General features: G+C 38.0%; 2 protein-coding genes across 6 annotated transcripts in view; one reads left to right on the top strand and one right to left on the bottom strand.

Annotated features, from left to right (window-relative positions):
* Window positions 1–1217: 1217 nt before the first annotated feature.
* TNFAIP1 (TNF alpha induced protein 1) lies at window positions 1218–21493 on the bottom strand. 2 transcript variants are annotated; one of them, XR_011923280.1, is made up of 8 exons: window positions 21402–21493; window positions 15505–15846; window positions 11348–11517; window positions 8612–8701; window positions 7678–7730; window positions 7007–7202; window positions 5106–6198; window positions 1218–5040 (listed from the first exon to the last, which is right to left on the bottom strand). XR_011923280.1 is itself a non-coding variant. In XM_072429779.1 (7 exons), exons 2-7 carry the CDS (start codon window positions 15716–15718, stop codon window positions 5962–5964), a joined length of 960 nt encoding a protein of 319 aa, XP_072285880.1. In that variant the 5' UTR covers window positions 15719–15846; window positions 21402–21493; the 3' UTR covers window positions 1218–5961. The 2 variants fall into 2 exon arrangements, 1 of the variants encoding a protein (XP_072285880.1); XM_072429779.1 differs by having other exon boundaries at window positions 1218–6198.
* A 372-nt stretch (window positions 21494–21865) lies between these two features.
* Window positions 21866–22546, top strand: part of IFT20 (intraflagellar transport 20) — a 15123-nt gene continuing 14442 nt past the window's right edge. For 3 of the 4 annotated variants that reach the window (XM_072429765.1, XM_072429751.1, XM_072429771.1), the window contains exon 1: window positions 21866–21957. The gene's annotated coding sequence lies outside the window, so the exon portion shown is untranslated. Of the gene's footprint in view, window positions 21963–22546 lie in introns of all 4 variants that reach the window. The other variant, XM_072429758.1, reaches the window with a different exon arrangement.

The following is a 22546-nucleotide window of genomic DNA, read 5'->3' as shown; positions in this document are numbered from 1 at the left end:
TCATGTTTCAAACATAAAAGTGGACCTAAATGAGAAATTAGTCTATTGAAACAGCATCTGATTGATTACTGTCAGTTCTCCCCCTTCCCCCCATATACACATTCTCCTCTTTCTACCAAATGCAATAAATGGAATTACTAGCTGACGGCAAAGTGGAAGGGTGGAGGCCAGAGATTGAGGAAAATGCAGTCCTTTTTCTGCTCATCTTACCACCAGGGCTTGAGATGCAATTCTCCAGTTTTAGGTTTGTGTAGGATGCAACAGGTCCACTTGTGGGAAGGACCAAACTTCATACAACCAGCACTGCTCCCTGCTTTTCCATCAGTCTATACAGGAATCTTTATATTCTCATAATCCCAACATCTCTATATTCTAATAATGGCATGTATGATTCTCTAGACAACTCATACATGGGTTTCCCTTGCTGTCCAAGTAATGGATGCAAAAAAAAAAAAATATTAAAGAACACAAAAAGGGGTCAAAATTTACACCATAGAGGACTTTAGAGATCCCAGAGTACTCCTAAAATAAATAAAAGGTACCTATGCTAAAGATCTTGGACCACAGGTTAAAGCTGTCAGGAGGGTACATGTGTTTTCACTGCTCTAGCGGTTCCATGTTAGGCTTAACCATTCCATGGCTACTGGTAAGAAGGATACTAGTCTGGTTTGCAAAACATATGCACCTTGTCAAGGACAGTGATTAAATAAAGGTTTTGTAAGATGCCATGCAAAAAAAGCTAAAAAAAAGGAAGTTTGAACTTGATGGTCCGGATCTTGAGAGGCAAAGGCTGATGCATCTAGGCTGCTATGAATGGGTGGGGAAACACATATGAAGGCCAGAAAAGCTATTACAAATACCACCTCTAAACCAAGAAATTTGTATGCAGACATGGAGCAGTCAGGAAAAATGATTAGCATTTCACTGGAGATCTGGTGTCTGTTGTATTAGAGTAGATTGTTTTTCTTTATTTATAGTTTCCTCATTGCTGTGCTATCAACTATCTGTCCCCATTATGATTTAGAAGGTATGACATTTTCTTTTATATTTTAGCATTAGATAGTAGTGATGTAGGCTTATACTAGTGATACAACTCCCTACTAAAAGGGAATTTACAATAGTGTAAGGTGAAAATCACAAGACATTACAAAAACAGTACATTAATATTTAACTGCGTAACTAAACAAAGCAAAAAAAAAAAAAAACCCACAAAAGTATTTATTCTAATAATGAATTTTATTGTCAATAAAAAGTTAGTGTTTCATTTTCCAGTTCAAAGTCCTAAAAATACAGGAATAATTCTATGGTTAAATAAGTTAAAAGCATAAAATATTGCATAATTCTTCATTCTGAACAATGAAATGGTATCAACAATGAATGAATGTATTGGTTAATACTGATCTTTACCTAAATCAAGTTTTTAAAAAATGTATAACCGTTTAACCTACAAAATATAATCTGTAGTCTAAATGTTAACATCTAAAAGCTGAATTTAAAGTCTTAAAACAGCAAATGGGGCTGACATTTTCCAATGCAACCTTTAAGGAAAAATGACTTCTCTGGTGAAGCTGTCAAGAGTCTCATAAGCATGAAATGTATGTAGTGTGGTGACAGCAGATTACTTTCTCAATACAGACCAAACATTATAAATCAAGTCCACTTATTTTACCAGTAGTGACGTGTCTTTGGGCTATTCCATACTGCTAATTGATCAACCTGCAGTGCTTTACTAGACAGATAACTGCCATATATACAAAGAACTAAGGCTACGTACACACGTCAGATGATTCTCGTCTGATAATCGATCAGGGCTGATATCTGGCATGTGTACAGCGCTCGTCTGATGTCATTCATGGATTTGTTCTGGCGGATCCACGAACGATCATAAAAAAAGTAAAGGGAAGATAGTGCAGTGGGGTGCCGCTCTGTCATTCTCCCCCCTCCACATAGAGCAAAACAATGCTCTATGTACAGCGCTGGTTCAGTCTTTTGTCGTTGGAAAGCACTGTGAAAGATCCAACAATCATTGTATGTACGCAGCCTTAACATCCACCCTCCAAAGTGTTATGTATGACTCAACTATAACTATAGGGGTGATTAACAGGTCACTGGTAATGTCATTAACTATATAAGACATCTAAAAATTGCCTTATAGAAGAAAGAATATTTTCTACTATGCAAAATCTCGGATATTTTACTTTTTTATCTCTACATAAAAAAAAAAAAAATAATTGTATCCTTTTTTCAAAAGGAGTTGCCTAAAAAGGCATAGAGGAGAAAACAGTGCTTTGTAAAGCGATCAATGTGATTCTAAATTCCATAGTGCAAACTAGAACATCAAAGCAGGCAGCTTAGGAGTAACACAACAGGTTTTACTTCTTGTTTTGCAGATAAATTCTTTGAAGAAATATTTACATGCTTGGTACACAGACGTCCTGACAGTGCACAATTAACATATTTTATGGTAATGCTATTGTAGTCCTTTTGCAGTTTTTCATGCCACATTTAAATGATAGGGAAAAAAAAAAAAAAAAAAGAATCAAAACTTAATTATTAATGGTAAGGTGGGGACAGTAGGTACAAACCCCACCCAAGAAGGTTGGCACAAACACCAAAAGATAGATAGAGGTAATGGGCCTGATTTATTAAACCTCGCCAAGACTGGCTGGAGAGGATACACTCTTAACAGTGAACCTAGGTGATCCATCAAACTTGGAATGGATCTGGCCCAGGAGTCTTAAAACATTTGCTAGCAAATAGCAATTGACTTTGACGCAATCCATTCCAGGTTTGCTGGATCACTCAGGTTCACTGATTAAAGTATATCAATTGCTATTTGCTAGCAAATGTTTTGACTCCTGGGCCAGATCCATTCCAGGTTTGCTGGATCACCTAGGTTCACTGTTAACAGTGTATCCTCTCCAGGCAGCCTTGGAAAGCTGTAATAAATCAGGCCCAATGTGTGCGTTTTTTTAATATTTATATTTGTATATAAGTGCACATTATTCAGGCCTTTTGAAATGAATGGCCAACATGTAAAACATATTTACACAATTTCAGAAAAAAAATGTTCTATACACATGACAGAAATAGATCCCAAGAACCAAACTAGGCCTTCACTGCTTTATGCTCCAGCTAGACAAACTCCAATAGTGCCACAGATCCATCCCTGAATAAACAACCATTTAAAAGTTTTACTGTCTTTTAAACTATGATGGCAGAAAAGTGTTGCCCCTGCCAATATTTTTAGCATTGTTCCAGTGTTTAATAATAGCTTCTACCTCTAAGCAAACAAATTCATATTCGCTGCAAAAAAATAATGAGGATAATTTGGAGCAGCAAAAAGAGGCGTTAGCTGGAACAAAATCTGATTGGATGTCAAAGGTAAAAACGAAAAAATAAACAAAAAGTTTTTATTTTTTTTTATCAATCTTAAGTAGAATTCTGTTCAGGCTATGGGCATTTATGCAGTTACAAATTCCTAACATCACTAAAGTTTTCAGTGTAAGCTCTTCAGTTTTACTTCTATATCTGCTTGGTTAATAAGAGTATGTAACCAGCAGTGACGGCTGCCTGCCAGGCCTTTTATCTTTGGACATGGAGCTTGTACACTGCAGGAGGTGCGGAGCAAAGTGCTGACACACTGACTTAACGTCCAGTTGTTCAGGATGGGTGGAGCATAAAGGGGTAAAAGAAATGTAGTGGTTGCTATTGCCAACCTCTGACAATATTCAAAAAATACATTATGGATAGAATATTGCTGTGAAAAGGCTGACGATGCACAGTTAGGTACAAACAGAAAACTGGGAATGATGAACATATTTCCACTCCTCCTAATTTAATTTGTCTACAAAACAAAATAATTTAATGTCAAGCAACTATTCCACAAATAAAATTTAGGAGCCAGTCCATCATAAAATAATTTTCGGTTTTCTTAGATGGTGGAGATTAAAACAATACAACATATTGGCAAACAAGGCAGCCATTAAAAGAGAGTTTCACCCCAACTATTCACTTTACTATTTAAATGTCATAGAGAATGCTAAACCTGAAACTCCAAACAAGGTGAAAACTTGCTGAAAGAGTTCCTAAAATATCACTCCAATCAACCAGAGAGCAAAACAGCCCTTTAAAGTAGGCTGAAATAATCAATTCCAGGCACTGTTCTTTGACCCTTATGAAAAAGGCATTCTATTAGTAATATTTATAAATCAGTGCATCATTTCCTTAATAAAACACGCCTGAAACAATGCTCATTAAAAGGTAGTTTCCAATTTCAACTAAAACAAAAAAAGTAAAACTTCATACATAGCAGTCCCATTAAATGGCCTTAAAAGACATTGAGTATCCCAAACAAAAGAAGTGGTCTTTTCCTACACCAAAAAACTATTTTTTTTATCTTTTCACAATTAGAAAAGCAAAAGAAAACTATTAAGATTAAACAAAAGAATCTAAAGACTGAATGACTGCTGTATTATTAATTTCCTCCAAGGGCAGGAAAAAAAAACGTGACAATGAACAGAGTGCAGCCATACACTGCAAACACTCAGAAAACACCAGCCAATTGCCTGATTATTAAATAAGATTGATAGAGTCTATGGATTTCTGCAAAGCCCGACAGGCTTTAATATTTTGAGTTGCTGGCCAGTAGTATGTATGGAGCAAATGGAGCAACTATCCCTCCGGTGTATTTCATCTCACATGTTGTATATACTTATGCAGTAGGCAGTTGATGACTGGCTGATACAGACAATGCAAATGAAGCAGCTTCTCAACGGCTATTAACATCTTTATTAATGTCAAGCCAAGATTCTGAAATAAAAATATTATACAAGATTGACGGCGGCTAAAAATTTCTGCAAAAATAAAGCAGTCCTTTTATCTTTCAGTAGTAGAGGAGAGTTGAAGAACCGATTACAGTATTTTATGTATTAGGATTAAAAAACTGTATCATCTACTACTGAAAGATAAGGGGACTGGTTTATTTTTGCAGAAATTAATGGACTTGCGGCTCTCCTCACACTGCTTACACAGGAGCTGCTGAGAATGGCAGAGCAATGTATGCAAGGCTTACACTTCTCTGCCATTCCCAGCAGCTCTGCCACCTGACAGCACAGCAGGTCTCTAACATTACTCTGCTATTCTCAGCTAGTGGGCTGACATAGAATAGCAGAGAAGTGTAAACTGTACATATACCGGTCAGTGGCAAAATATAATTCTTTGTTACTGGGCCCTGCTGACAGAAAGGTTGGGGTCCATTGCTTTTAAGAAAGCAAATTGTTTAGCTGTCATTCTAATGTTAAAGCATGTATACTCTGGAATTTGACTGAAACATACCAAAGTCAGATGAAGCTAGAAATTGAGAATTTTTAGAAGGGGGCCTGCAATGACAGTCATTGCAAATACCTAACGAGATTAGATTTTAGATTACTGTAGCTATATTAGAAAAAATCAACTCTGATCAGTTAATACAGATCAGTGTGGGTCTCCTATTCTTATCAACCAAACCCTGAAGTGTTTTAAGTCTTCAAACGTGCATTCAATGTGAAAAGGCACAACTGGTGTAAATCTGTCATCATATCCTGCTAAAAACAGTAACACTAGGTATTTCTGCCTGGTTGCCAACAACTAATCTCTTCATTTATAATCAAGCTGCTTATGTGCATTAATAAAAATTTGCATGAAGCCACTGCGTGACCATAGTTTGGCAACATTAGCCATGATTAGACAATGTAAGGGTTTTTACATAATCAAGAAGTCTTTAATATCTAATATTGTGCTAGAATGGAGTCTAACTCCACTGTCCAGGAAACTTATAGTCATCCATTTGATGCTGAAGACTGAATGACTGATTATTATGCATAATATTGGGATGCAGTGAGCTGAGGACTAAGGCTATAAATTTCTCTAGGTAAAAAGTCTTCACCGCGTTTTTATTCAAAATGTCTGCTGTAGTCACAGTCAATCCCTGAAAGCAGACTGGTGGCCAAGTTGTCTGTCGTCATATGTACTGTATCTCTTGACGTGAATGCGTCGAACCCTGTCACGCAGCTCAAAACCATCATCATCTTCGCTATGGGATGCTTGGCTGCGTGTACGGCTTGTGGCCTCTAACAAGGAGTTGTCAGGAACACGTGGCGTTTCGTAAAGCAAAACATTTAACGTTTCTTCATAAATTCGTGCTTCAGGAAATTCAACCTAAGAGGTGATGCAAAGAAAGTATTCTTTTCATTTTTACATTTTATTACTGCACAGTTGAATTCTCAATATACAAAAAAAGGAAAACACTTTCCATAGACCTAAATTAAATTTAAATTAAACTTAAATTACTTTTGAATATGACTAATGTGAAAAGGAACTAAATTCTATTCCAATCATAAATCATTCAATGCAGTTTTAAAATAGACCTCCAATATGACTATATTAAATTTTATACACATCCATCTGTGCACCAAGGACTGGCTAAGACATAGTTCATGTGGCTAGTCCATTAAGAATCTGAGCTGAACTTTCTGCTCTGTAAACTGACAAGATACTAAGCTGCGAATGAACAACATAAAATGTAGTGGATCTCTGTTCCTTCATTCATAAGTATTGTTTTGACATATTGACATTGCCAAGAAATAAAGATCATTATATTTTTTCTTTGTAAAGTCAATGGGCCTGATTTATTAAAGCTTTCCAAGACTGGATAGGATACACTTTTTTATCACTGAAGCTGGGTGATCCCGCAAACCTGGATTGAATCTGGTCCAGGATTCAAAACATTTGCTAGCAAATGACTTTGAAGAAATCTATTGCAGGTTTGCTGAATCACCCAGCTTCACTGATGAAAGTGTATCCTCTCCAGCCTTAGAGAATTTAAATAAATCGGGCCCAATATGTCAAACATTACTTGTATGCACAACATTACAATTTATTATTTTAACTAAGGTCTACTTTAATCATGCTTAAGTCTTAATAAAGAAATATATGACAATAGAAAGGAATAAAAGAATCCAATTACCTTGGTTTGTTTTTTTTCAGTGGCATAAACGATGGAAGTACAGCAAACTTCTGCCAATTTCCTCCCTTGACCATAAAATGACCAGCAGCAGATTTCATCACCGATCACATCCTTCATGAACAATACCCGTCCATTGAATCGGAGGGATAGCTTGTCAAACAGCTCAATGTTTTTCAGAAGGTTGTCGTCAGAGTTGCTGAAATATCCAACATCAATTTCAATTAATAACTATTTTTTGGTTTGCAAGTAAGACAGAAATCTTTTGAAAGGTAAACCAAATTCCTTGTGTGTATTTCATCTGTACATAAAAGAACCTTCACTGAAAGTATGGATTACATATCTATTGACCTTTCGGTGTTCCTCTGGGGAGGAGTTAAAGAAATAGGAAATATTAAATTTAGTCTGCTGATCACGTTTCCTGATAGGGAAATTAAAAATGCACTCACACGCCATTTAAAACAAGCATGTCTGTAGAACAGTAATGTATTGAAAAAGCCATTGTCTGGGCAAAATAAAATCTTGCAGAAAACATCTGCTAAAATATAATCAATGCTTTTTTTTTTTTTTTTAGGACCAAAGTCCTATTTTTGTATTACATGCCAGACTTTAAAAAGGGTCAGGAATTTAAATATCACTGCACATCTCTGCATATATTTGAATAATGTACACACCTGGTGTAGGAGTACTTGTTGTTGCTTCTGTTATACAGGAGTTTGACCACAGGCTGTTGGGAGAACACAAACATCACATGTTACTTAGGAATATATATATAATGGATTCACTTACCGTGGTAAAGGAATAAAATTATTTTGTCTGCCAAGATTTTACTGCCTAAGTGTGGCTGTGGATTTCTCCTCACTTTTACACCAGGTGACATAGGCCATCAACTGACAGGCAATTTACCTCCTCACTCTATCCAAAACTTTAAATGCACTATAAAATGTGACATCAAGCAAGCTTTTCAAAAATGCAATGGAAATGTCAATGCTCACATATAAGGAAAAATCATGCAATTAAAAAATAAAAACACACACAAAGCAAAAAATGGTACATTGTAAACAAAAAAAAAAATGTACATTGTAAATAAATATTTGTTGGTGACCGACCTTCATTACTATACTCTCTATGTAATATTCGTCTATACAAAAAAAAGGGTGACCAAATTTTTTGAGTCAATTATTTGAACAAAGCATTAAGATAAATTTAAGAAGTTAAAATTTAAAAAAAAACCTTTAAAAAAAACTGCCAAACGAAGGCATTTTTAACAGAAATATTTTAGCTCTGCAAACAAAGCTTTCCTGTTTAGTTATTCTTGAACTGAAGAAGTGAATAATAATAAACTCCAAATATTTAAGCCTTTGTATTTAAATTTGGGCTAGGAACCTGTGTGCAATATTTAGTTCTTAAATTAAATCTATTATTTATCCTAAATTCAATCCAGTACAACAGATTTGTTAACACCTTAATATTCTTAAGGTAAATAACATTAGCTTTTGTTCAGTGGTGAAAAAAAAAAAAACTGATGAGATCTCACCACATTTCTATGGGACAAGCAACAAGCTAATCTAATTGCTGACTGTGACAATGCAGGAGTGAAGTGTGCACCTTGGCAGATGATTCAATCAGCTTCTCTTCTTCTTTAGGAGATGTGATGATGGGGATATTACATACTGCTTCGTATGACTCATTTTTGTCCTGAAAGTCAGAAAAATGGAGACAATTAGTGGGGAAAATCTATAGCATTATATGCAGCCATATACTCTGAACTGCAGACTTATGGTGTGCTAAACAATGAAGCCAACAGAAACAGAGTCTTAGGAGAATGAGGAGTGCTGAGAGCAGCTGGTGGTCTTATACAAGGAGAGCTTTCTAAGAGAAAATGGAAAGCTACCATAAGCTAAGCATATCATTCTCAATGTGGAGGGTTGTTTTCTCCTTTACACAGGAAAAAAGAGCCATGTGTTAAAAGATTATTCAACAGCACAATGCCATTTCAATTTTTGCTTTAGGAAATCCTGGCAAAATAAGAAAAAGAGAACACTGCAAATGCAATAAAATCAAAAGTCCACCTATTATTTCTTATTCTGAGCTCTGTATTATATTTTTTTATATTTGATGATCTGCAGTTTTAGCAGGGTTCTCATATTGCACCTATTAAGGGAAGTGTCATGAATAATTACAAAAGTATTTTGCACACCAGCTTTTCTCTAGTTACAAAAGTACACAGCAGGCTTGCTCCAACCCCATCAGCCAACAGAAGCGCACCCACCGTGTATCATAGTAACCAACACAAAGCTGATGTGTACACTACTTATAATTCATAATACCTCCTTACAGCCCATATAGTAAACACAACATAAAGAGAAAGAAAAAAATAAATAAATAAAAAAAGACCGGCCATTTTTTTATCCCAGAAAGGGCTCCTTTTGCGCATGCCCAAGGAGCAAGCAGCAGCCAGAGCCTCCCGGGATGCATGACACAGGAATCCTGGGAGGCTACCATAGGGGACATGCTGCACATGATCATTTACACAAAATTACCAATTTGTATGAAGAGCACATCTATGTAAATTGGCCCATGTTTACTTAATACATTTTAACTTCATAAAAGTATATTTGCCCATTTCTTGTTACCTTTCAGGCACTTTTGTCCATCTCAGCTTGCACAGAGCAAATAAACAAGCACTTTCACTGAACTAATTGACTATGTGAATTGTTTGAAAATATGTCCTATAGTGTGAATCTAGACCAAATGTCAACCGTGTCACCCTAATTTTATTTTTTCTTAAACTGATTTGATAAGGAAATAAGTTGCTTATATTAGGTGGTTACCAATGAAATTAGTTTTTCCTTCATCATTAGGTAAAAATCATGGTCTGATTAAGAGCTATTGTTTTCTACAGAGCCTACCATCACATTGGACTATGTAAAAAAGTTCCACAATTTGTATTTCTGGCGTACTACCCAAACTGTCCACACTAAAGTGTTTATACTTCCCGTATGGCGTGAATCATAGTAGGACAGTATCATACCATCCATCCATCCATCCATCCTGCCTAAAATATGGAAGTGGGACAGTGATGTAGCAAGCAAAAAAACACATACAATGACCTGTTTGACTAAATATCAACCTGATGTTTATGTTCAGATGTAAAATCCCACCTTTGTGTGTGTGATATGACTTTTAGTTACATTCCTTATTATTTTTAAACAGGATTTATTTAGCACCAACATTTTATGCAGTGCTGTACATTAAATAGGGGTTGCAAATGACAGACAAGTACAGACAGTGACACAGGAGGAGGAGATGACCCTGCCCCGAAGAGCTTACAATCTAGGAGACTTGTATTCTTTCTAAGATTTGTCTCTGTAAAGGTCTATTTATCAATGGATCTGATGTACATAACAGAGGAGACAATCCCATGTCTACACGTGGACAGGTACACTTCTACTGGCGAGTAAAAATGTGTCCAATTGATTGTTTTGTGCCTGAGAAACTGGTGCAAGTAGTATATCTAACAGTAGTTAGTCACATTCATCTAAACTTGAAAAGCCGATGCAGATTTCCAAACTGCTTCATCAGTTAATAGTGTAGGGCAGTAGTCTGCTTAATGCTATTCATTCACATATACTTGCAAGTGGAGTACAGTTGAATTTATGGGTTTATAGGGTACATAGAGCGGTTATATTGCATATGCAGGCTTAAATGCCTTTTAAATACCCTAGGTTTAAAGTAAAAAAAAACTTCTACCGAGTGGATTAAACAGAATCCACTGCATTAGTTAATATAATAGAGTGAATAACTAACAAGCCATTATCAGATGGTATGAAATGGAAAAACTTCTTCAGATTAACTGAAGATACCATTGTAAGAAGGTAGGGTCTCAAAAATTAAGCACTGAGATAATGACTCTGGTGACAGCTTTATTTCAGGTTAATCGTATGAACAGTCTAGAAAAATATATTTTTACTGTTTTTCTATTTTCTGCAGAGTTTTCCATAGTACTGCCTTTGTTTAAAGAAAAAGGCATATGGTCTATGGAAAGATTAGGTGGTGTCACCTTTCTTTAAGCAATGGCAAAGCAAGAGAGAGAGAGAGCCATGGTTATTATACATCTACTTGCTATGGATTCTAGGTATTGGCTCCCAGTGGATGCAATCCCACTTTCAGCCCAATTTTTGGTCTACATGGATTTTTAGAAACAAAGAAATAGCTTAATATACTAGTAGTAGGTATTTTAATAAGTATTTACCGTGTGTTTTTTAAATATTTGGATGCCTTTGTATCTTTAAAATATCCACTGGAAGCAGTAAACATTGCAAACCAAATCGAATCACTAACCTGTAATGCTGCCTGGCACTTGTCTACCAACCCCTGAATAAGGTAATATTTAGCTTCTGCCATAAGTTCTTTGATTTCATGTCTGTTCTTGGGAAGTGCAATGGTGTCATCTCGCAGATAGTTCAGAATGGTTCCAAAATGCTTTCCACATCGATCAATGAGAATCCAGCCTGTAAGGAAAAAGACATTGGTGAAAGTTGTTTGGCTAAGAAAAACAGCAAGAGAAAGGTTCAGCCTATCCAAAATTGATCTCATACTGATGAGTGAAGGGTGGTGAATAACCTATTTATATATTCTATCGACTGAGGCCCTTTAGCAGCATTATCTCCCCAACTGCTGTCCTCCTCTGTAATTTCCCCATACAATGTCATTTATAATACTGCATTCTCTGTACTATAAACTCATTCAGAAGTCAGACTAGTACATTTAAGCTGGCAGCCCTGAACTCGGATACTGAGATCTTAATTAGGAATTCCACAAAAGATTAAAGATACTATTTGGTGATGTGACCTACCAACATTTACCCGAAACTAACATAGCTGGTTAGAATATTAATTTAAGAAACTTCAGTGAAAGGTGTTTAGCTTTATTCAATAGTATTATTTAGTGTTTTTTTGAACGAAAAGTAATAACACAATGAATGTTAGTTATACAAGCAAACTTTATGTCTTTAAATGTTTTTTTTTAAGGAACAAATAAATGGATCTCGAAGATTTAAATTACTGCAGATGTCCCCAAGCTTGCATAGTTTGCAGTAACACTAGCTATGGACCATCACTGTGCCTGAACATCAGTGGGACTGAGGCAAGATTACAGGAGGCAATATATATATATATATATATATATATATATATATATATATATATATATATATATATTTCTAAAGGAAAAAAGAAAAAATGTTGAACACAATCCTAGTAAAAATTAAAGACAGCCTGATATTCCTTTAATTCTCTTTATTTTAAGAGAGAATTGATCTACAGGGCTTTTTTATTACGCTTTATACTTAAACCTCCAGAGCGGTAACCGAGGGTGGCTCGGGGTGAAAAAAAAATAGCTGAAAGCGGTAACCCCGAGCCACACTAGGGGTAGCTAAAAACATTAAAAAAAAGAAAAAAGAAAAAAGAAAATGAAGACTTACCTGGTTCCACCGGCGTCCTCCGGGTGTCCTGCCTGTCAGATCCCATCCTCGGGCCGTGTCCTCTTACTCCAATCGGTCCACCGGTGAGTTCTCTGATGTTGGTGCATGCGTCGGTGCGTGAAAGGGAGCGTGGCAGGAAATTCAAATTAATTTGTATTGGATTCAATACAAAAGTAACTATATTGAATCCATTACAAAGTAAAATTATATATATATATCTATTGTACGGTTATAATACAGGTTTCAGTATTTTTATGCACCCTTGTTTTACCAGATTTTTGTGTTTTTTTATTTAAAGTTTATGATTACATTTATTAAACATAAATTGGACATATTTCAGTGAGTTACATTACAGGCCCACAATGTAAAATACATTTTCATAAAAGACACCGCTTTCATACATATAAATCCAGACAGAAATGATCCGCCCAGGAGGTAAAGTGGCTTTGTGGCCTTTTAAAGAATCAAAGGGGACAAAAAAGCAGTTACAGCACATTTATATAGCACAGCTGTGCACTTATATATACTGTAAGTTCAAGGCTGTCAGAGTCCAATAAAAATGAATGAAGATGAGAGTGGAGCGTTGCCCCTTGACCTGTCAATGTAAGTAGACTTGCACTACGGATTGCAAAATTCACTACAAGTTACAAGTTACAAAAAAGCCTGGCGAGGTATAAGCAACTGGTTACGGTCAACCTAGATAGCAAAATGTGATTAATCCTATTTTCAGTGTTTTCCATGCAATCTATACATGACAATAAAATACTTCTACAAAAACTGCATGCAAACTCACCTAATAGAAATCTGCTGGATCAGGTGATAATCCTCAAGTCTTTAGATAAGAACACATCACAGCAAAGACTCCCTGCTTTAGATATTTTTGGCCAACCAAATGTTTCTCCTGGGATTAAGCTAATAAGGATGTCTGCCAATGCACAGCACTATTTTCCCCAAAGAAAAAATGTCTATAAGCTAATAGGACCAAACCCAAGTATCTAAATGCATCTCAAATGGTACAAATGTGTATTTTTAGGATGAATTCTGTCCTGCATCCAAGATCTGTGATAGTAATGAAGAAGGAATGAATTAGGAAGCAATATCTATTAATATTACAATTACCTCTCAATCTCTGTACTTATCCTGCAATTTCCACTGCCAAGCTGCTCCTAGTATGTCCTCCTTGGATATCTTACTGTCTGGCTGGCACAGTGTATACAGTTTATTTATTTATTTATCAAAAAGCAGTTTCTAGAGCGCGCTTTTACAGACTCAAAACAAAGATTCCATTTTGCCCCTTACAACTGAAAGGTAGTTTGGAAAAAAACCTCCTACAAATAATACATTTTACGTATATTCATAAATGTGATGAAATAAAGCATTAGTCCTTAAAATAGGAGCATTAGAAGCTCAGCAGCAGACTATCCTGGTGTGAATGGGTCATTACTAAATTTATTTTCCATTGATAAGGAAGTGTTTATGTGAAAATTTGCATCTGTGTTTTATTAGTGAGAAGTCCAGTAGGCTTAACAAGAAGTGGGAGGATATCTTTCCAATGTTAGGAAAATCCCTACTTGGACAGCTGTAATGTAACAAGTGTCCCAAATGGAAGATTTTCTGTTTTGGTGGCACCTAAAACATCACCACATGTGTAGAAGGGTTGCTGAGAGGTAAATTGAGTATTTTGAGAAAACCACAAAGTCACTGGAGTAGAGGCACTAGGTGTAAACTGAACATACTTTCTGTCTACAAGGAGAAATCAGACTCCTGAGATTGTGACTAAGCTGTGTACACAAGAGCAATAATTGTCGTTGGAAAAAAACTTTCACGATCCTTTCCAACGTCAAAAGGCTGCATGATCCATGAAAGAGCGCTGTACATACAGCACCATTCTGCACTATGGAGAGAACAATGGAGCAGCACCCCGCTGCGCTCTCTCCCCTTAGCTTTCATTATGATCGTTCTTGGATCTGCAAGGAAGGACAACGAGTGCCATACACAGGACGGATTCTCGTCCTATATCAGCCCTAAGGCGATTATCAGAGGAGAATCCTCTGACGTGTGTACGTCGCCTAAGGATACAAAAGTAAGGACTTTCCTTTAGTAGTTATATAAAGTATCTGTTGAACAGACTGAGAAGACACTTGTGAGTTGGTACATATTTTTTAGATTGTGTGATTGGAGTTGTGTGTTGTTATGAATTATAGCAATATTGCTACATGTCTCACCATATGCTTACTGGGGACTTGCAGAAGGCTGTCGAGTACAGTATATGCATTTCGCATTTACTACAGGATCTGCAGCCTGCACACTGGTGCTTCCGTTTTTTTTCTCTCTGCTCAGTATTGAAAATTCGATCTATAAAAGTTTATTTTCAGCTTTCCTCATTGGGCACAAAGTTCTTTGAATTCAAGTTTTTGATATGTATCTACTATTTATACTAGCTGTCAATGTGTCTTTTTTTTTTAACCATCCCTACTATGAAATTTCTCTAGTGGTCAAATTGTGTAACCATAGAGGGCTCATTCATACCACAATGAGATCTAACATTTGAATTTGATGCATTAAACTAGTTCATTGCGCTCCAATGCATGAATGTAAATTCACATCCACACTATACTGCACTGTATATGTTACCTGGGGTGCATTGAAGAATGGATAGCAATGCAACAATGGTATCAAGTTGTAGAGCATTACCGGATCCAATTATATTGTTGATGAGCCCTGAATGCAACTCTCCCTTAATGATACAGTGCACAAAACTTTCATTTTTTTGAAGCAACTTATTTTTTTAAAATAACAATAAAAACTTCACAATATGCAGAATGTCATGTTACCAATATTTTTTACCAAAACAGGCCTGATGAATTTATTAACATTTATATTTGTCCCACCTACAGAGCAGAAGGATGGTTTGACATAGAATAGGCTGCTTCCTCCACTGATGTGCAAACAGAACACAAATATTGATAACAGATACCTAAAACTACACTAATATCAGAGAAAACAGCTATCTTACCTTCCTTATCAGTGAGGACCTCCATACGGCCACTGAACATTGCCTTTAGCATGGTATCATGTCTTGTTAGGACCTGTACTGTGGTGTAGTGCAATGAGCCACCCACATTCAGCCGGACGTACTTGTTTCCTAGACAGCCCCCTTTAAAGCTATAGGTTTTAGGCTTGGCCCCAGAGGCAGGGCACATTGCCGTCAGACAAGTATCACCAGACATCTCTCTCTGCAAGTATACGATGACTCTGCACACAGTGGGCTTCACGTGTGCCGCCGTGGTGGGAGGGTACCACAGGAAGGCCAGTCCTAGTTAGCAGGAATCGGAAGCCTGCTAACTTATCACAATATCTGCAAGTGGGAGAAAACAAAAGGGTTGGTCAATAGAATATCCAGTGTAACAAACAATCTTACTCGAATTTATCAAACCACCAAACCATGTTAGTATTATAAACAGGGGAATTGCAAAGCTGGTGACTTTGCCTCATAACGGAAATCCTGTTTAATAATAATAACGGCTGAAAAAGGTAGGACACAGAAACTTTGTGGCTTATTTAGGTTGTTGGATAACCAGTGTTGAACCCAGAAATTGTTTTAAGCTGGGTGGGAAGAAATTGTAGCCGGATGGTGGCCCCTGTATTTTGATCAAACTCTTTAGTAACCACTCAAAAAACAGCTGGATGGTTACTGAAAAGGGCCCGCTAAAAGGGCCTGGGGAGAACACTGGATAATCCATCGGCAGACACTTAAGCTATGTACACACGTGCAATCATTGTGGTTGGAAAGGAACTTCCACGATCTTTTCCAACTACTAACTACTGCACGATGCATGAATGAGTGCTGTACATACAGAGAGGGGTGGGGGAGAGAGATGGGACGGCACTCCACTGCCCTCTCTCTCCCCCTTCACTTCCATTAGGATTGTTCGTCCTCCACTGTCCGTGGATCCGCCAGGATGAACGACGAGCGCTGTACACACGTAAGATTATCGTCCGATATTGGCCCTGAGCCGATTATCGGACAAGAACAATTGCACGTGTGTACCTAGCCTTAGGCTGAAACAGATAACCCAGTCACAATGTTAAAAAGGCAGCAAAGTGCCACTTTAACATTCACAGATAGGAGAAACTTGTCAAAAAGATAGAAGTAGGGCAGTCTGTAAATCAGGTGCTATACATTACTCCCACAATAGGAGTTTAGATGACACATAAAGGACCTAATTTATAAGCATTTTTTTTTTATTTTACTGCTTTATGTCTGTTATACCTTACTGGGTCTGAAAAACATGGCCTGTATTTTATGGTTCATTCATAAAACGCAGACTAGGCCTGAATTAAGCCCTCGTGCCCTACAGAGTTATCTCTGCATAACAAAAAAAGAGAGAGCTTTGTGATTGGAGTAGAGCAGATCATGTGAAAGAGGACCCCTTCCTGACCATATAGATGAGCTGAAGAGGCCACAAATCTCTGCATGTGTGGATGGGAGATAGATTTATGGAAGTTACACAACAGTTTACCAAAGGTACAAAAGGGTCCATAAGAGTTTACCAAAAAAAGGTTTAGAATATTAGGATATAAGCAAATTATTTTTTTTTAATTTCATTTGCCCAACCCTATAATTAGAGCTGCTGGATATTATTATTAATAATCTGATTACACAATATTTATATAGCCCCAATATATTATGCAGCGCTTTACAAAATCTATAGTCATGTCACTAGCTGTCCATCAAAGGGGCTTACAATCTAATGCGCCTACCATAGTCATATGTCTTTAATACAGTCTAAGAGCAATTTTTGGGGGCAAGCCAATCAACCTAACTGCATGTTTTTCGACTGTGGGAGGAAACTGGAGTACCTGGAGGAAAAACACGCAAACACAGGGAGAACCTGCAAACTAGATGCAGATAGTGTCCTAGCCAGTCCGATCCTAGGACCCAGTGCTGCAAAGGCCAAAGTGCTAACCACTGAGCCACCGTGCGGCCCCTATATATAGCACAAAGCCTGATATACTAGAGCAGCGGTCACCAACTGGTGTTCCACGAGGGGATTTTGGGGCTCCACCCCCGAGCAGGGGGAGGAGAAAGAATCCACCAGGGGGACGCACCGGTTACAGCCCCGGACCACGTCCCCCGTGTAAATCCCTGGCTCAGGGAAGTGAGCGGGCTGTGTTTTACGACACAACCCGCCCACTTTCCTATTGCAGGCTCAGATCTGCAATGGCAGAGTGGACGAGGTTATGGTGTTATGATGTCACTATGGGGGATTGACACCTGGCTCCCTGCGCATGCTCGGTCAGGAGCCAGTATTTTTAGTAATCTGTGGGACCAAAAAGGTTGGCGACCGCTGTACTAGAGTTATATATTCCAAACAGTATGCAGTTATTTCAGGCTTGTTGATAGTTATCAGAATATTACACTAAAAGTTTCCTGTACATGTGGAAATATACTGGTTTAAAAATAATATATATGTTTTAATATATTCCTACACCATCTACTGCTAGACACAAGAAAACAATGATTAAATCACAAGTCTCTTCACTGTAACAGAGAGACATTTTTTTGACCAAGTGTCAAGGCCCAAGGTTTGTGTAGAAGAAGTGATGTAATCTGCTTGCTTTGTAGCCACATTTCCTCCATATTCTTGTGAGAGATATCTAAATCTAAAATTAGGCTCGGAACATCCCCGTTGAGTTTAACCGGTCATCCTGTTTCCGACAATTTTATATGAATGACTAACATTACACAAAACAAGAACTGGAGAAAATAGATTATGTGTAATAAAGTCATTGTAATGTTACTGTTCAATGTACTGGTACTTTCTACAAAATACACATAACTGAGTGAATTGTATAAACAGCCACACACTGGGGGTCTATTCATAAGGCAGTAAATCCGACATTCACTGATACATTTTCTGGTGGATAATCAATCATTGCCATACAAAAAAACTGATCTAGAAGATTCTACACTGAGGAAAGTTTTATAAACAGCCCCCCTTGACTTTATGTTTAGATAAAAGGTAGATTATAAAGGCTGAATTCACACCATGTTTATTGCATTTAGTTTGCATAAACATTAAATAAGTGCACTTGAGATGACAACATGTTTCTATGGGTTGCTTACATTAAGGTGCAATCGATAAGGTGCAAATTTTTTCACAATTGTATGCAAAATATTTTTTCTTTTCTTGACATGTGCAACAATGCATGGTGACCTTTTGTAATGGATTTTGTGGTCAGTGTTCTCCCCAGCCCCTTTTAGCTGGTCGCACCACCCGGCACTTTTCAGTAACCATCTGGCTGTTCTTGGGTGTTTGCGGAAGAGTTGGGTCACAATACAGGGACTGCCAACTGCCTACAATTTCTTCCTAATCAGCTTGAAAAAATTCTGGGTTGAAAACTGGTTGTGTTGTGTTCTATTTGCACCAAAGAAACCTATTGGTTTTAATTAAAGCTTCTTACCAATGCCAGATAATTATAGTCCTAGACAAGAGGTTGTGCTTGTCTCAGGTGAGAAACTGACGTGTACAGCGGTTGCCTAACATTGCTCATGAATCCATCAGAACAGATCCATAAATGTCAATTGGGAATGATCGCTAAACAAATCAGGGATGGATAGCACAGTGGGGTGCGACTCCTCTCCATAGAACAGAATGGGCACAACGTGTACAGTGTTCGTGCATTCATTTGTCACTAGAAACTAATATGAAAGATTGTTTCCAGTGATGAAAATTTTACTTGTCCTGTTCCAATTTGCCTTGTAATTGTACTGGGTCGGTTTGGAGTGATACAACCCAAAGGTGTGAATGACCTCTATTAGCGGCAAGTTCAATTATTCCAAAGTGAATATAACATGTTGGTGTTAGTATGAACTGGACCAACTGGAGATGATGGATTATACCTTGTCCTTGCCTTGGAGCCTGCTTTGAGCAAAGGAAATTGTGTGATTGGGCTCTTAGGCTAGGTACACACGCAATGGTTCTCATCCGATAATCGGCTCAGGGCTGATATCAGATGAGAATCTTACGTGTGTACAGTGCTTGTTGTCCGTCATCCGAACGACCATCATGGCGGATCCACAGACAAAGAACGATTGTAATTGAAGTGAAGGGGAGAGAGCACAGTGGGGTGCCTATCTGTCGTTCTCTCCCATCTTCATAGAGCAGAACAATGTTGTATGTACATCGCTCGTTCATGCATTGTGCAAGTCATTAGTTGTTGGAAAGGATCGTGAAAGATCCTTTCCAACGACAATTGTTGCACGTTTGTACATAGCCTTAGAGATCATTAAAGCAGCCTTTTCACAAAAAGAAAAAAACATCACTGCCAGTGCCCTTCACAAACTGAGCCAAGTGATTCCCGTGTTAACTCAGCTTTCTTCTTCCTTCCGGTGCTCAGCATTCTGTCCAGACGCAGCCATCTTCTTTCTTCAGAGTTTATCTTTACATTACCTGAACTGACACTGGCCATGGTGGTGAAGACAGAAAAGGGGAAAAAAAAAAAAAAACTTTTTGTTTCCCATTATGTAAACGGGATAACCAGCCTTTTACAAAAAAAAAAAAAGGTTAAAGATGTGATGATAAGTCTGCTTTACCACTGCAAAAAGACATGTGCGCTGGGTTCCCATTATATCATCTTTCTAATGCATTATAGCATAATTCCTGCACACGTGTTGCATTTTTTTGTGCATCATGCAAATATGTAGTGTAAATGAGCCCTTACATTCTGGAACCAACTGAATGGAATGATCAGTGGAAAGTCATTGCCACCAATCTTATTCACAGAGCAGGTTGGAGGATGTCGACTTGCTCCTACTTTCTGCTCATTTAAAAGAGCACTCAAAACCCATTTTTTCAAACTTGCCTAGCCGTCTTCTTCTGTCTTTTGAAACCATCACTACTTCCCACCACTACATATCTCCCATCCTATTGTGTGATATTTCCCCCCACCTTCTAGATTGTAAGCTCCTTGGGGGAGGGTCCTCTCATCCTCCTGTGTCACTGCCTGTATTTGTCTGTCATTTGCAACCTCTATTTAATGTACAGCGCTACGTAATATGTTGGCGCTAAATAAATCCTGTTTAATAATATTAATAATAATAATAATAATAATGTCACCAATCCTGATCATTACTGGGGCAGACCACTAATTGATGTATGATAAGCTTTAGCTCTATTCTCCATACACGATAGCACAGATAAGGCCAAATTCAAAACTTTATTTTATTGGAGCACACCAGGCCCTGGATGTAGAGGCTGCATTAGTTTTATTTTTTGACAGGTGTTTTTCATTTTTAATCACCGGATGATCCTGGCAATACCACACTTCCTGCCTCTTCATTTCTACACTTGTAGGGAGCCATGGCCATCATTTAGGCTTCGTATCCTATAAGTAAATGTCATCAGAGCCGATTCCAAGTTAAAAGGTTGGGTAATAAAGATTTCCATTCATCATGATGGGGCCTTTAACCCTGAATTGAGGGAAATCACACTACAGAGATCTGGTTCTTCATGCTTTTTTGCAGCTCACAGGGAATTCAACCAGCATGTGTGGCACCAGATATTTCCTTTTAACCCAATGGTAAGTGGGAAACACAAGGCACCTAAAGCAAATACAAGAACAACATACAAACTCCATGCAGTCTTCATAGCTGGAGCTGAAACCAGGATCCCGGTACCACAAGGCAGAAGTGCTAGCCTGGACCTAACATATATAATGAGTACAAATAGCACTGCTGTATCCTGGGCTGTATATGGAGCTCTCTCCAAACATGTGCACAGCACCAATGACATGAAGTGCTCACTATACTGTAGGAGCATTCACAGGCAATGGGTAGTGTCACAGCAATGTCTCTTTACCTGGCTGCCCGCTACCCGCTGCCCACTCCCCGTCCCTCAGTCCTCTCACCTGTCGTCAGTCCTTCTGTAGTTGACACTCAGAATCCTACTCAGAACCCCTCAGTCTCGCCCATCTTTCCCAGGCGAATGATGTCACTTCCTGACCCCGTTCCCTCAGTAACTAACCTGCGCACGCTTTGGACTACCGCGGTGCTCAATGGGACTTGTAGTCCAGACCTCGTAAAGCTCTACTTTGTTCTGCGTACAGCTCTCCTCCAAGAAACTACAACTCGCAGAAGTCCTTAGTACAGTTCTAAGTGGGCGAGGGCTTCGAAGACGTCTGTCCTCCACTTCTCCGAAGTGGCTTTACTGCTCTACTTTGCATATATCAATGTTGCATATTTCACTGTACCAACAAATTGTAACATACTGTTCCAATGAAGGAAATTTTAAGTATGGGCATTTTTCCCATGTTAAAGATGGCTGCGACTGACTCCATTCAGGTATTGTCTCTATGGTAGCCTGAATGCATAACAGGAAGTGACATCAATAAACATTAACCGGCTGTCTCCGTGGCAGCCGGAGTTGGGAAGAGTAGACGAGAAGCTTGGCAGCTGTGATAATAGGTAATGTGAGTGTTGTGCTTCCTTCTCTTGTAATATGTTAGCCACAAAGTGCTGGGCTATGGCTGGGACAGGCTACAGGGGTCACCAGCTATCACACCCAACCTAGGGGTTCTTCTTCCACAAAACAACATCTATGAATCATTGGTAAGCTGTGTGTGCATGATGGGGAATTCACTCAGCAGTGAGGAACTTCTATCCCTTCTTATTCACACACTCGGGCAATATTATAAATAGAGGCCTGAGCGAGACTTTTTTTACCCCATATTTATTACAAAGGGAAGAGCTATGTTCCTCCTATAGATGAAAAATAGAGATCCCATAATTCTTCTAAAGTGTCTGGAAGCACAAATAGCATTTCAAAGTAGCAAGCGTGGCCTTTTCATTTCCATGGGGGTTGTGTATCCTAATTTGTAATGTGGTGACCATAGGAAAGGTGGTGGTTAGGTCTGATCTGTACTTCATGTATGTGGTGAATGGTATCAAAGTGCAGATAAATATTATATATAATTATAGATCACATTTTTATAAATGTGTCCCTATCACTCCATCTCATTCATTCTCCTGCGCCTTTTCTCTAATTGTAAATCTT

This window comes from Pyxicephalus adspersus, chromosome 1 (assembly GCF_032062135.1).
Source record: "Pyxicephalus adspersus chromosome 1, UCB_Pads_2.0, whole genome shotgun sequence".
Classification (NCBI taxonomy): Eukaryota; Metazoa; Chordata; class Amphibia; order Anura; family Pyxicephalidae; genus Pyxicephalus; species Pyxicephalus adspersus.
Note: the sequence above shows the minus strand (reverse complement) of the source record. Positions and strands in the feature narration are given on the sequence as shown.

Coding starts and splice junctions, on each gene's coding strand:
- TNFAIP1 (XM_072429779.1), bottom strand. CDS start 15,718: ATGTCTGGTGATACTTGTCTGACGGCAATGTGCCCTGCCTCTGGGGCC. Junction 7,203..7,677: donor AACAAGTACTCCTACACCAG/GTGTGTACATTA, acceptor TGGATATTTCAG/CAACTCTGACGACAACCTTC. Junction 6,199..7,006: donor CTGAAAAAAAACAAACCAAG/GTAATTGGATTC, acceptor ATCACCTCTTAG/GTTGAATTTCCTGAAGCACG.